The sequence below is a fragment of the Emys orbicularis genome, chromosome 2 (assembly GCF_028017835.1).
Source record: "Emys orbicularis isolate rEmyOrb1 chromosome 2, rEmyOrb1.hap1, whole genome shotgun sequence".
Taxonomy (NCBI): Eukaryota; Metazoa; Chordata; order Testudines; family Emydidae; genus Emys; species Emys orbicularis.
In genome coordinates, this window is record NC_088684.1 from 169,476,617 (window position 1) to 169,492,680 (window position 16,064).

At 41.0% G+C, this 16,064-nt stretch overlaps 1 protein-coding gene across 1 annotated transcript in view; it reads right to left on the reverse strand.

The window, feature by feature from the left end:
- Positions 1 to 469: 469 nt before the first annotated feature.
- The window catches only part of CLPTM1L (CLPTM1 like), an 86,013-nt gene continuing 70,418 nt past the window's right edge, over positions 470 to 16,064 (reverse strand). Inside the window, exons 12-17 of the mRNA XM_065398727.1 lie at positions 13,005 to 13,087; positions 10,074 to 10,108; positions 8,923 to 8,978; positions 8,784 to 8,828; positions 1,863 to 1,978; positions 470 to 554 (exon numbers count right to left, since the gene is read on the reverse strand). Of these exons, the coding sequence (XP_065254799.1) occupies positions 470 to 554; positions 1,863 to 1,978; positions 8,784 to 8,828; positions 8,923 to 8,978; positions 10,074 to 10,108; positions 13,005 to 13,087 (420 nt within the window). The remainder of the gene's footprint in view (positions 555 to 1,862; positions 1,979 to 8,783; positions 8,829 to 8,922; positions 8,979 to 10,073; positions 10,109 to 13,004; positions 13,088 to 16,064) is intronic.

Consider the following 16,064-nt stretch of genomic DNA (forward strand, 5'->3'; position numbering starts at 1 on the left):
CTTTAAATTCTAACAACCCCAGCTTCAGCAGTGATGCTCTATTCTGCTATAACAATCACAGCCTACCTGTACTCTTCATGGCATAGTAGCCCTTTACCAATAAAGGTACCACATGACCAGTTAATTGGGCTATCTCAAAACACACACTAAAATGTTCATCATAACAATAAAGACAAATTAATATTTGTTTAAATTTTTATGTAAGAGAAGTTTAAATATGTTTAACTATTGTTTAAGTGACATCTGGCAGAAACATTGGCAGACTTCTTCATAAAGACATAAAAGGGATCTTGAAACATCAAAGAACCATCAAAAATAGATTTTGGCAATGCAGAAGATGTATTGTCCATGGAGTTCTGTCATAAGCTTTAAAAAATACTCTTATTAAATAATCCAATCTTTTTTTCTTCATTAAGATCAAATAATACACATAGCCAGCAGCAGTCCAGAAATAGTCTTCTACTGTTAACTATTCTCTGTGGGGTTTTCTTTTCAGCTTTTCTTCATAAGACTCTCCATATTCATTCACTCTGCTCTTATCCACAGGATACAGCCTTACAGATAAAATAACACACATTAGTTACATGATGCAATGATTCGTGGTAAAAGACAGTGTACCCCACTGTTTAATCTGCCAAAAATTGATTCCTTGTTCATCAATCAGAAGAAGCTGGACTGTTTTAAATATCACTTTCCTTAACCTGTTTTAGTACTCCTAAATCAGTTTAAATAAAGCTAAAACTTTAAAAGAACCACCATATAATATTTACTTAAAACGTTAAATAGAGTTTAATTTTCTATTTTAAATTTAACTTTGTTTACATAATACAGGACTTGAAAAACATACCAGACACCTACTAGCTGGAGGACTAAAACCCACTAGTTATTCAAAGCTAGAAAGAAAAGGTAGTCATGAAGGGAGAACTTCCACCAACTAGCACTTGGAAGTGCCTTGCTGGGAAGGCCAATAACGGTCACCAGCTGCTTTGTGCTGTCTCTAGACCCTACCTGGAGACTTCATGGTTTAGATAATACTTAGTCCTGCTGTGAGTGCAGGGAACTGGACTAGACCTCTCGAGGTCCCTTCCAGCCCTATGATTCAACTTTCAGATCAGTCTTCGCCTTGCAAATCTGAAGCTCTACTCACCTTTAGCCTCGAGTCTCCTCTCCCCTGCATACTACAAAAGGCTGTCAACAGAATGGGACATCTCTGTTGCTAGTCTAAATGTCTTTCCCTGTCTCCGTCTCCTTTTCCGTCCTATTTCCCAGTGAATAACTCCAAAATCTGCTTCTGTTCTTAATATTCCCATCCAACAACAAGAAACTGACATGAATTCTTGACAGCTACCTTGCTGCCACAGAGTTCTGCATAGCAGCAGCAGTGAAAATTAGGAGTCTTATTAATATCACTCTGCTGCATGGCAAAACTAAGTAGCAGAAGTGTTGGAGCTGTCTGCAGACTCAGGAAGATTATGCTATTAGTTCACTTTTGGAATGTTAGTTTTAAGTTTTAAGAAAGCAAGATTAGATTTTGTTAGAATTGGTGGTGTAGGTTCCTCCCTCACCAAATAAGGGTGAGTAATCAGACTCATGAGCTATTTATGTTTAATTCTCAAAGCATGAGTAACTCACTCTTAAGAGGCCCTATATGATTGATAAGAGTATAGCTTGGGACTATCAGATTCCAAAACACATCACACTGTACATTAACATACTAAGAGAGCGAAGTCTTAAGTCAGCCCTAAACTATTTTTGTCTCTTATATCGGACTAATTACTGTTGACACAGCTGCATGGATCTATAGTTGACAAACAACAGTGAAAATGGATAAAAAGAGGAGTAGGGATGGAGGGAAAACATACCATCTTTGGTAAAGGTAGACGAGGAATACCACATCATCCCTAAAACATGCCAGCCTATGCGATGTTGGCATAGTGATGATAAACGCAAAGATATCATCAATGAAGGTGTTGAATGCCTATAAATATAAGAAATATTTTCAGCAAAGGTATCAAGTATAGTTCAGTTGGTAGCACATTAACTCTATCGTCAGTTTCAAATATCACACCAGGACTTGGGCTACTACCAGGTCTGAGAACACAGTGCACTATTTAAGAACTAATAGGCAAACCTCAAAAAACAGCCAGAACTTTGAACCGGAGAAGTTACAGCCAGGTTAAAGACAAAAAATGGATTTGCCTGCACCAGTATCTGCATTTGGCAGTGAGGTGCTAACTTAAGGTCTGCCTGCCTGTATTGGCAATGTCACCAGTCTAGTTTGTTAGGTTTAGGAAGCATTTTATCTTTGTTTTTCTTGTAACCATTTCTGACTTTGATGCCTCATTACTTGTACTCACTTAAAACCTCTCTCTTTGTAATTAAATAAACTTATTTTATTCTTTAATCAAAACTAATTCAGTTTTGTGAACAGTGTGTGTAACTCCATTTGGGAGTGTGTTGGAGTTACTTTGCATGTAGTAATCAACGCTGCTGGAAGCCAGAGTGTGACTGGTGTTTGCTGACAAGCTGCTGCATTTTAAATTTAATTTTAAATGAAGCTTCTTAAACATTTTAAAAACCTTATTTACTTTACATACAACAAAACTTTAGTTATATATTATAGACTTATAGAAAGAGACCGTCTAAAAACGTTAAAATGTATTACTGGCACGCAAAACCTTAAATTAGAGTGAATAAATGAAGACTCGGCACACCACTTCTGAAAGGTTGCCGGCCCCTGCTCTAAGATGTAACATGGCTCTTTCTTAATTCAGAAAGCACTGTCCACTCCAGAATATACAATTATATTAGTAAATGTTTTAGCTTGAACCATACTTAGACAGGGCCTTAGATATACAAAAGACCGGGGGTGGGGAAGGGGAGGAGCCGGACAGGGACAGTATGTCAGGGAAGCAAGTGCAGCATTACCAGTAAGGGAACAGATGCTACTTTTCTTTGACCTTCATCGTCAGGGCCGGCTCCAGTCACCAGCACAGCTAGCAGGTGCTTGGGGCAGCCAACGGAAAGGGGCTCTTCGGTGGCGGGTCCTTCCGTCCCTCCCAGAGGGAAGGACCTGCTGCCGAAGAATGAAGCGGCGGTGGAAGAGCTGCCGCCGAAGTGCCGCCGATCATGGCTTTTTTCCCCCCCCCCGCCACTTGGGGCGGCAAAAACTCTGGAGCCGGCCCTGTTCATCGTCTGAATATTTATTGTTTATCATAACTTAAAAAAACCCACAGGTTTACAATGATGCCACATTCCTGATTCGGTTGAAAATGTGAGGACTCATGAATACCCCATTGATCACTTTCACTTTGTGGAGAACCAGTTACCCATTAATCCTTAAATTACACATGAACAACATGTAATTTAAAAATCTTTATTAAACTCTTAAACCAAAATGTATTTTCCTTGGTCTGCCAAAAAAAAGTTTGTCCATCAAAACCATTATCTCTCTGCCACATTTAAACTGTCTACTTCCTCCCATTTAGGTATTAGCTTCTCAAAAAAAACCCCAAACAAACAAAAGATAGGTTTTTTTTAAATGGTTAATGGCAAAAAATTTTCTTTGGTGATTGCTTTTTGCTTCTTTTGTTTAAGAGCCAAAATGTTTTTGCTGATTCATTCCAAATAAAATTCCCCCTCAAGGCGAAACCAAGCCTGAAAATGTTTAAGCCCATAAGTGAATGTTTGAGAGAGTTGTAAGCAACTGGAAAAGACATTTACTGTGGAAGCAGGAAACCTTTGCTATAGAGGACTGACAGGTATGACATATGTAAATAGTTTTGCAGTTTTTTTATATTGGTTTTAAAAACTGTACTATGGTCACAGACAACCTTCATAGCACATGGATATGTGCACCTTCAGAGCTCCAATCATAAGGCTCTAACATCGATAAAATGACCAGTTACAACAAGTAGCCGGAATATATAAAGTTTATTCTCAGTTTTTGGAAACAAACCCCAAATTTCTCATACCATAGCAGTTATAATACAAAAGAACTGGTCAGGCAAAATCGTCTACTATGTACTGCTCCAGTGGGTATAAGAAACTCAAAGTACACACCCTAAAGAAACCAAAGTGGGTGAAATTCCGCTGGTTTCCTTGTTTGTCTCAAAGAACTAGCAAAAATACATCACTACTATGCAAAACAACAATCCAATCTGTAGGTCAAAATATCCAAAGATATTCTGCATTTAAACTCTAATATCTACCTCTATGTTCTATACATGTCACCAACCAACTCCCCCTTATGACTAAGACTATGACCAGATGTTTGGGAAATTACTTAAGCACTAGGAAGAATTATCTGTGAGGACATAATGTGCTCACAGACAGAATGAGACTTCATCCTCACTGAGGAAACAAGCACACATTCAGACTGCACACACCTACCACAGCATCCCAAAGCACACACATTTCACCATGAATAGAAAGAAAAAATAAAGTGTGTGGTAAAGGCATGGTCTATACCGGGGTGGGTAAACTACGGCCTGTGGATCAGGTCCAGCCCATCAGAACTTTTAATCTGGCCTTCAAGCTTCCGCAGGGGAGAGGGGTTAGGGGCTTGCCCCGCTCTGGCGCTGCTCCCACCCCAAGCGCCGCCCCCCGCAGCTCCCACTGGCCGGGAACTGCAGCCAATGGGAGCTGCAGGGGCAGCGCCTACAGACGGGGCAGTGCGCAGAGCCACCTGGCTGGCGCCACGCCTCCATGTAGGAGCGGGAGGAAGAATTGCTGCTGTTTCTGGGAGCTATGGGGGCAGCACCTGCGGATCGGCAGCGCGCAGAGCTGCCTGGCTGGTGCCATGCCTCCTTGTATAGGAGCCAGAGGGTGGACATGCCGCTGCTTCCGGGAGCTGCTTGAGGTAAGCACCGCCCAGAGCCTGCACCTCTGAGACCCCTTTCCCCCCGCTCCCCAACCCCCCGCCCCAGCCCTGATCCCCCTCCCCACCTCTGAACCCCTCAGTTCTAGCCCAGAGCACCCTCTTGCACCTCAAATCCTGCATTCCCAGCCCCACCTCCCAAGCTGGAGCCCTCCCCCCCCAATATCCAATTTCGTGAGCATTCATGGCCCACCATACAATTTCTATATCCAGATGTGGCCCTCAGGCCAAAAAGTTTGCCCACCCCTAGTCTATACATTCTCAATAGGACAAGAAGGGACTCTCTAGACAGATTTATGTTTTGCTCAAAAGGACAGTGTGATTTACTATGCTACAATAGATCTGGACTCAGAGTCCTTCCTGCACTTATATCTGATTTTGTTTATTCAGGAGATCATGTTATCTATCAGAAATGTAGAGAATTTTTTTGAAAATTACAGCAGATAATACAATACTGCAAGTCTAATTTTATTCTTTATATGGCCTAGGTAATTCTTTCCCCATGATCAGACATAATGCAGCAAAAAAATCCATCTTCTCAAGAAGAGTGCTTGATGTTTATAACATTTTTGCTGTCTTGTTTGAATTTTTTGTGTGCATGTGTCTGTTAACATTATTAAGATTTGCATTTTGATGCTGCATCCTAAACTCCATGGCAGATTCATTTAGATTAAAATGGTTGTTTTAATGATTAAGTAGGAAAATAAATAATTAGTAAAGATGCCTCTGTCTTATTCATTTTTATATTAGGTTTCCATCTAGGTAAGTGTGGGAGGCAACCTATGATGGGATAAACACACTTGTTGGATGTTTTTGCTATCGTTATCAACATCGAAAATGTGCCAATTCTGCGCCAAAAAAAATAAAAATTCTGCACACGTTTTAAAATTCTGCAAATTTTATTTGTCAAAATAACTCTACATTATCATGCCAGTCTCGATTATTTTGGTAATTTATTCCAAAATACTTGTCAGCAAGTATATATGTAACAATACAGACACACACACAAAAAAATCCCCCCAGGAGTAGAGAATTAAAGAAACTCTGATGACAACCCAGTTCCTGTTTCTCTGCCCCCTCCCCCATCCCAGAACCCAGCCGGAGGGGGGGGGAGGTGTCAAACACCCAAAGCCCCTCCCACTCAGAGCCTCCCCGGCCCAGATACCCGCACCCTCTTTCCCCCCCGCCCAGATACCCGCACACCTCCCAACCCAGTGCCGAGCTACAGCCCTACCCTTGCCCAGACACCCACACCCCTTCCTCCCTAGTGGCCAGCCACATGGCCCCCCCTCAGAGCCCAGGGAACCAGAGGGAGAAACAAGCCTGGGACCCAGCATCAGGCTGTGTGAAGTTTACTGCGTGCTGCCGTCTCACCAAGGGCAAGTCATGCCTGACCAACCTAACTGCCTTCTATGAGGAGATAACTGGGTCTGTGGATGAGGGGAAAGCAGTGGACGTGTTATTCCTTGACTTTAGCAAAGCTTTTGATATGGTCTCCCACAGTATTCTTGCCAGCAAGTTAAAGAAATATGGGCTGGATGAATGGACTATAAGGTGGATAGAAAGCTGGCTAGATCGTCAGGCTCAACGGGTAGTGATCAATGGCTCCATGTCTAGTTGGCAGCCGGTTTCAAGCGGAGTGCCCCAAGGGTCGGTCCTGGGGCCGGTTTTGTTCAATATCTTCATTAATGATCTGGAGGATGGCGTGGACTGCACTCTCAGCAAGTTTGCAGATGACACTAAACTGGGAGGAGTGGTAGATACGTTGGAGGGTAGGGATAGGATACAGAGGGACCTAGACAAATTAGAGGATTGGGCCAAAAGAAATCTGATGAGGTTCAACAAGGACAAGTGCAGAGTCCTGCACTTAGGACGGAAGAATCCCATTCACTGTTACAGACTAGGGACCGAATGGCTAGGAAGCAGTTGTGCAGAAAAGGACCTAGGGGTTATAGTGGACGAGAAGCTGGATATGAGTCAACAGTGTGCCCTTGTTGCCAAGAAGGCTAACGGCATTTTGGGCTGTATAAGTAGGGGCATTGCCAGCAGATCGAGGGACGTGATCATTCCCCTCTATTCGACATTGGTGAGGCCTCATCTGGAGTACTGTGTCCAGTTTTGGGCCCCACACTACAAGAAGGATGTGGAAAAATTGGAAAGAGTCCAGCGAAGGGCAACAAAAATGATTAGGGGGCTGGAGCACATGACTTATGAGGAGAGGCTAAGGGAACTGGGCTTGTTTAGTCTGCAGAAGAATGAGGGGGGATTTGATAGCTGCTTTCAACTACCTGAAAAGGGGTTCCAAAGAGGATGGATCTAGACTGTTCTCAGTAGTACCAGATGAGAGAACAAGGAGTAATGGTCTCAAGTTGCAGGGGGGAGTGTAGCGGGGTGGACACCCGCTCCTGCCCGGAGGGCTTGAAATCAGCCCTGAAAGAGGGCTGCAGCTAGGAAAGCAGCAAGCCTTGGCTGATTGGGGAAGCGGCCGCAGCTGGGCCATACCCCAATCAGGCCCAGCTGGTCCCTATAAAAGGCTGTGAGCTAGAGGCCCAGAAGAAGTCTTTCTCTGCATGTAGAGGGAGATGGGCATGGCTGCAGGGAGTTTAAACAGGGTACCTGAGTGGAGCAGGGCTGCGGAAAGGCAGAGGAGCTGGGGCGCTCCAGCCTAGGAAAGACCCAGGCTATGGCCTAGCATTGGGCTAAAAGGTACTGGGGGTTGCAGAGGGCAGCCCAGGGGTAGGCCACGGCAGCAGGGAGACCCTTACACTGAAGGGTTACTGCTAAGGGGCAGCACCCCAGGTACAAGGGCACCGGGGTCCAGGGAGGGACATGGGGGCCAGAGGACAGGCAGATCACCGGCCTGCAGAGGGTGCTCCGGAACTGGAACAAGCTAATTCCTGGGAGTCACCAGCAGGAGGCGCCGCAGGGGTGAGTCCACTCCTCTACAGGCAGGTTTAGGTTGATTATTAGGAAAAACTTTTTCACTAGGAGGGTGATGAAGCACTGGAATGGGTTACCTAGGGAGGTGGTGGAATCTCCTTCCTTAGAGGTTTTTAAGGTCAGGCTTGACAAAGCCCTGGCTAGGATGATTTAGTTGAGAATTGGTCCTGCTTTGAGCAGGGGGTTGGACTAGATGACTTCCTGAGGTCTCTTCCAACCCTGATATTCTATGATTCCATGATTCCTTCCCACAGGGCAGGCAGGGAACTGCAGCTGCTGGGAACCCTCTAGCTCCCTCCCCCTCCCCCTGGCAGTGTCTTCTATGTGCAAGCTGGGCTCTGCCGGGTCCAGCAGCTCTGCAACCTATTTCTGTGGGAGAAAGGAAATTCTCTGCACACATTAATTTCTGCAAAATTCTGCATTGTGAAGTGGTGCAGAATTCCCCCAGGAGTAAGGCTACCATTTTAGGCTTTCTGCTGGTTTACAAAAACAAAATAGCTTAATTTACACTGTTTAATAATGTGAACAGAGATTTTGGAACACAGTATTGCTGCAATGTGGGGAATTCCTTGGTATTGTAGAGTACATGAGGTCTTGACTTTTTCCCAGAACTTTCAGTTTGCAACATATTTAGCAAATCAATGGAATATTCTATTACTGTTTTATTGAATATATGCATTTTAAGTATTTTACTAATACAAAAGATTGCTGACAGTCAACTCCATCAAAACTAGGAAGCTAAAATAATTAACATTATAGGAAAGCCACAATGAAAAAAGTGAAGGAGTCATAACTTTCTTAGCAAATAGAAAAAATTACAAAAAAAATTAAATTTGTGCTGGGTTAAACTGGTAGTTTAATTCTAAAAATTCACATTTAAGCTACACATTATTGCCCCGCTTCTCAAGTAAGAAACAATTGCTGTCTTGGTAGCACAAGTTTTTGAAATTACAGCTTTACTTACTTTATATGTGAATGCCTTCCATGGTAAATGTGCAACTGATTTCATCTACAAGAAATGTAAATATAATTTGTAACAAAAATGAGAATAAGTTATAGATACTGAAAGCCAAAAATATCCCATTATAAACATTTAGACATACCTTATAATTCACAAACAGCTGGGGCAACATAAATAGGAATCCAAAAGCATATACCCCTGAAGATACAATATGAACATATTTTAAAGTAAATACCACAAAGAGCAAGTAAGTATTCCATTCAAATGTATACACTTTCTGTTTGATAGACATCTGTTTTCCCTTTTCATGTACACAAGTCTCCTTAGCATTAACACTGAAGCATTTACACTGAAGCTGGGAGTGTGCGTCCCAGCTTGGGTAGACAGACATATATTAGCTCTGTTCGAGCCAACGCGCTAAAAATAGCACTAGCTCAAGCACAGCTAGTGTGCATCTGTCTACCCTAGCTGGGAAGCACGCTTCCAGCTGCAGTGTGAACGTATCCTAAAGGGAGGTGCACAAGTGCAAGATACACGTGTTATCATCCTCACTCTGTGGTTTACTTTAATGCAGCGGTCCTCAAACTCTGGGTCGTGACTCCAAGTGGGTCGCAAGTTTTTTAATAGGGTCGCCAGGGCTGGTGTTAAGATTCTCTGCTGCCAAGGGTGGGGTTGAAGCCAACACACAAGCAACTTAGCTTCGCTTGGCCCCCTGTGGAATGTGGTAATTGCCCTGCTTACCACCCCTTAACACTGGCCCTGATTCTAGACTCTAGAATCTAGAGTAATACAGGACACTGGGGTCATGTAGTAATTTTTGTAGTCAGAAGTGGGTCGCAGTGCAATGAAGTTTGAGAACCCCTGCTCTAATGGACTATGTTCTATTATACCACTATTTTAAGGTCTTTTTTTCTCCCCGTTTGCTCCTCTATTTGACTGCTATTGTTTTGGGACGCACAGCCAAATCATGACAACCCCATATCACACAGTTACAAAATCTGAGATGTCCAAATTTTATTTTGAAATGTCACCTGTAAAATTAAAGAAAAAAAGAAAAAAAAAAAAAAAAAGAAATCTAGGCCAACATTTAAAAAAATAGGAACAAACTCAGGCTACTACATCTACACTTAGGCACCTAAATAAGTGATCTGTTTTTGTTTTTTTCAAATGTTAAGCACTCAACACCACCTACTGAAGTCAGCCCAATTTTAGGCTATTTTTGAAATTCCTGGCCTTAATATAAAAATAAATAAATATACGTATATTATGAGAGGAAAATACATAGATACTTACCATTGACAAAGCTGTTAATCAACCAAGAATACCAGCTAAAAATAAGAGACAGTGTAATTATTTTTCCTTTTCCTCCCCCCAACCAAAATGCAACACTAACCCGACAACTCTCAGAGATCATCATCTTCTAGAAAAATGTTTAACATGGAAGAGAATGAAGTTAAAAACTTTTAAAAACAAAAATGACACTTCCTTCACATCTCATTAACCTCTTTAATTTGATAAAAGAACAGGAGTACTTGTGGCACCTTAGAGACTAACAAATTTATTAGAGCATAAGCTTTCGTGGGCTACAACCAAGATTTCAGAGAGGGTATTTTGCTGTATTTTGAAGTGTTTTACTGTGACATGAAGTGCCTCAAGTGTCCCAGCACAACTAGGGAGCTATATCAATGAGTGAATAACTTTTCAGGATTTTGAAAAACTCATTGATTCAAATTGGCTTTGAAAGGAATGCTATTGTACAATGATAACTCAGTAAAGGACCGGGTGAAGGTATATTTATGGGGGGAAGGACCAGGAGACACATAGGGATTGTTATTAGTTTGCAGATTATACAAAATTGCAAATATTAATGAAGACAGAAGGAATATAGGATTTTACAGTAGAGATACTGGAAACATGAGAAGTGAATAAAATGAGATTCAACTGGGAAAAATGTAAGCTAACAAAAACAGATGTCCAGTGGAGTGAGTACATAAAGCTAGAAATAAGTAATGCTACAGGTGATGGAAAGCAAATCAAGACTTGAGTTTGCAGTGTAATAGAGCAGTAAAAAGGCCAATGTGAATTTTGAGCTTAATGTAAGAGAACAAAAGTTGCTCTATCACACAGCGTCATTGTACAGATTACATTATGTTCCACTATGTTAGCAGAAATATATTTACAGTGAAGTTTTGGCCTTAGTGAGATTTGGTCAATTATTCTGTAGTCACAAAATGATTAACAGAATTTGCAATAGCCTACAAATTAAGTTACACCATTATTAAACTATGGTTAATTGTTTTATGGCACTTCCTTGCTGATGTAGTTTTGATGAGTTATGTCTTTTGTAATTTATTGTTCTAGGAAACGGCAAACATTGTCATTTTTCAACATTTAATAATGATATAAATAATCTTCCGGTAATTAAGGAGATCCAAAAATTGTTCTTAGAAGCCTGTATATTTTTTCTTTATTTTCCCAACTGAGATAGGAGCTCCCCTGTGCTAGGTGTTGTACAAACACATATTAACAGAAAGTCCCAAACACTAAGAAGCTTACAATCTAAATAGATCAGAGGGGTAGCCATGTTTGTTGCTTTTTACAGATCCAGACTAAGAGTCCTGTGACACCTTATAGACTAACAGATGTATTGGAGCATAAGCTTTCATGGGTGACGAAGTGGGTATTCACCCACGAAAGCTTATGCTCCAATACATCTGTTAGTCTATAAGGTGCCACAGAACTCTTTGTTCCAATCTAAATAGAGGAGACAAAGGACATATTATTCCCAACTTTACAGGTGGGGAATAGAGGCAGAGATTAAGTGACTTGCTCAAGGTGATATAAGCAGATTACGACAGAAAACTAACTGAGCTCAGGTCTTCTGAGTCCCACTCTTAAAATCACAAAACTATCTTTCCTGTAGGTGCATTCTACATTGTAGATACATCAGTGCAGATGTCTCTAATCTGCATAGTTACTACATGGGGTTTACACTGGTGCAACTTAATGTGATAAAATTACTCTATTGTATTAGAGTAAGACTCACTTGACGTTGGTGCAATATGTCTCTATGTTAGAATTTCCTCCATTAAGATTACATCTATGTTGTTACTGCAGTGCAAATTTCTCATGTAGACAGGGTTTAATATTCAAATTGGGAAATGAAGTTGCTTTTTCTAAAATAAGTCTTATTTTTAACATCCAGTCAAATATAAGTGGCTAATTCACAAGTTTTTCTAATTAACCAGTTACTAATATTTCTATAAACTGTAGTGGGTTGAGGCTGGCAGCATAGGCTGGAGCACTCAGAACAAGTTTGGGCATGAGGAAGATCTTTTGAAATATTTTTAAATGGCTCCTGGATGATTTAATTGGAAAGCAATATGAGTGCATGGACTTGCATTCTCCATTTTTGCTTTCTTACATACCCACCTCAATATTTTCCTTTTTAAAAACATGGATTTAATGCTTGTGAAAAATACCATAGTGAAAGCAGTAGAGACAGAAGTTCTTTATCTACAGAAAAGGAACTGCTCAGACCGTTATGACAAGCTTCCCTAGACAACCAAGGTAAAATTTCAGTCTTCAACATTTAATCCAACATAATTTAGGGAATGGCCAGCCTCTGGAGATAAAGGTAGTTCAGTCTCCATATCCATTCAACCCTTGACCTGTCCATTGAGGTGACTACGGGTGCTTGTAAGCTAGTGGGCAAACTCAGCAGAAATAAAACTGCAGTAATAAGCAGCGGGAAAAAATCAGAATGAGTTAACAAAAGCAAAACATAGCAAAAAGTTTCTCTAAACTGGGGTTCATCCAGAACTCAGCACATAAGTGTGGACCCCTGACTTCCTACTGACACATTCTCCTGGCCTCTCCAGCAGCTCTTCTTATGGCTCTTCCTATCAGTAAGGAATGAAGTGGAAGTTAACTTCTTGTGTACTGAGAATGAGGTAGTACACTTGCACCCAATATCACAGACCCCATAACAGAGAAGATGGCTGTAATGTGAATATCCCTAAGAATAAAACTAAGACTTCAAATAGGTTGTCAGCCACCAATTTCCAATCACTACCTACCTGACTGATCAAATACCCCTTAGGACAAAAGACTTCTGCAACCCCATTATCTCACATCAATTAACACCAAAAAAGGGTAATTACAATTTTTAAAAGGGTGATTAATCTTTAATTACATATTTTATAACAATTTGTAGCACCCTACCTTTTATATTTCACATTCAGAAGTGAATAAGCTGCACCTCCAATACACAGTGGATACAGTAAATAGGACAAATATTTCATAGCCTGTTGATAACAAGACGACAGCTTTTTTCAGTTAGAGTTAGTATATCAGTATGTTTTAGAGAGATTTTTCATGGGAATTAGTTGAATCCACAATATCTGTAGGTTCTTTATTTGCATGCAAAGTAAGTTACATACCTGTATTTCCTGAATGCTAAAGATCTACATCTCAGTTGATTCCCTCACTTGAGTGTGTTCCCAATGCAAGACAAGGGGGGGGGGGGGAAGTGGAAGGCAGCGGGAGGAGGGAGACACAGGGTGAGGAAGACAGACGAGCGAGTCCCAGGCCAGCCATTTACAGAGTGCCTAAGGTGCCATCTCAATGTACCATGGTCAGCCCTTGTCATGCCAGCAAGTGAAAAGCCCCCAAACACATTCCAATTAACAGAACAGTTAAAAATCAGAAATTTTACTGTCCTCAAAGTCTGTGAGGATGAGAATAAAGGGTAATCCACTGAAATGTATATCTTCAGAAGGTTACTTACTTCCAAACCTGCTTTTCAAGAAGTAACAGTTTCACCAGATTCCTACTTTTAGATTGTGCTCCTATTACAAGACAGATAGGAATTCTCCTAACTAAAAGTTTTTGGCCCTTTGCTATATATCAGTCGGTGTATTTCATGTATAGATCAATTGCCAATGCCTTAGTAACTCTAGAACTAAAGTCCCTTAATTAGTAGGAAGCAAAGTTTCACAACAATATATTTTTTGCCATATATGAAGACTTCAGTCAAGCTTTTAGTCTTAAGACTATAATTTGATTGGGCACTTATTTATTTCCCCACTGGAAGGTTAAAATTGGTAATTACATATTTTTACCTACCAAATTTGAAGAGAAAAGTAGCTGGTGAAAAGGAATCTAATATTTTCAAAGAAGCAGAAATACAGATAAATACTTTTACTTTCTGTAAAGAAATACCATCTTAATTGGATTCCTAATCTTAGACTAAAATGCTTGAAGTCAATTTTTTCAAATGAGAAAGGAACAAAAGTTCTCTAGAACAGTTTCAGTTCCAAGAGAATTGCTGGTGACTTTGCAAAATACGTCACTAAAAAAGGAGGCAAACAGACAGTTTACATGTTTCTCAAGAAGAGGACAATGCAGTTTGCATGACAAGCAAGACAAATGAAAGAATATGGTCCTTTGCATTATCATTAAGTTGAGATGTCAGACCACACATGCACAAGATGCTTCAGAATACATTCATACAGTTCCAGTAATCAAATATAAAGCACCAGCTTAAGAAAGCAAAACCACCTGCCCATCTGTTTTGGGAGAAGACTACCTTCAGATTAAGGCGGTGACCTCCATCCAGAAATCAATGGTATGTCTACTCTGAATCTGGGAGTGAGTCTCTCAGCCTGGGTTGAGAGACTTGTGCTGACAACGCTTGTGCTAGTGCACTGAAAATAGCCACATAGATCAGGGGCCTCAAACTCAATTTACCTTAGGGCCAGTGCCAGTCCTCAAATCCTCCCAGCGGACCAATAATGCCACTGAAGATGGTGTTCAAAAAAGAAAACATTTATATTGTATTTTTGATTTCAAATTTCTTAGAAAGAATAAAACTGTTATACAACTTTATAGAATTCTTCACCTGCCAGAGAGTTTTTAGTGTTTACCAGACACCTGGCAACGCTTTAGTTCTGTCAGTTTGCTGATGTTTGGCCTCAGTGACTGACCAATTGAAACCTTCAGGATTGCAGCAAGGTGTGCATCAGATAGTTGTGTTCGGTATTTTGACTTGTTTATATTCATTGTGGAAAAAAGTGACGGTGCCTTTATGGCTGACTCTGCCCGGCAACTAATGATGCTGCCTCCATGGCTGACTCTGCCGGGCGACTTTGAGACCCCTGGTATAGATGTTGCTTTGTTCTTGGGGCTCGGTTGCAACTCGGGATCTCAAGCCTGGGGCAGTGGGGTGGGTTGAGAGACCACGCTGATCTTAACACAGCAACGTCTAACACAGCTATTTTTAGAGCACTAGCATGAGCCCCACCAGGATAAGTCTGTAGACATGGGCTGGGTGGCTTGCTCCCAGATGCAATGTAGACAGAGTCCCAGGCAAGGCTTGTCAAATGAACATTGGTTCCAAGGATAAAACAACCCTGGTTACATACTGGGAAAAGAGTTTGGAGGAAAAGATATAGTCTATTTCCCGTACATATTAAGAAACAAAATTTGCACAGGAGTGCAATCATCTGTCTGTATTACTATATGAATAACCTAGCAGTGTTAAACAGATTTAGCAAGTTTTCCTGCATGTACTAGTGAGTGTTTTCTCTTTGGAAATAAGGTGGATGCTAAAAAACTTCAGAATCAAGGTCTTAACTTATCTAAAATTCTGACAGCAAGCAAGTCCCAAAAACTTGTTCAGGAAGGGTATGTGACAAACTGATTCACAGTTCAGATTCATACACAACACCAGAAGGGACCATTGTGATCCTCTAGTCGGACCTCCAGGATAACACAAGCCATAGGACTTCCCTGAATTAATACCCATTTGAACTAGACCATACGTTTTAGAGAACCATCCAATCTCAATTTAAAAACTGCCAGTAACAGAGAATCCGCTACCACCATTGGTAAATTGTTCCAGTGGTTAATTTCCCTCAATGTTAAAAATGTGTCTTATTTCCAGTCTGAATTAGGATTGACCAAGACTACAATAAACATCTGTTACACTCTGTAGCCATTCCCTTCTACACGCTGTTGAGAAAGGTAACACACTGAATGACTGCGATTGTCTGAGACTCTCTAGCATTACAACAGACAACTTGGTAGAACTGGTTCTAGAGACCCAGTCACAGTTAATCTATCTCATGAATCCATACATCCATTATGATGCCCCATCTAACAAGACTATTGAAATGTAGTCTAAATGTTGAGAAGGCGGAAAATGTGTTGTATTCAGTAATCAGAAAAGAATCCTGGAAAGGAGCTGGTACAATATCAGAGTAACTACTGTAGGCCTTGCTG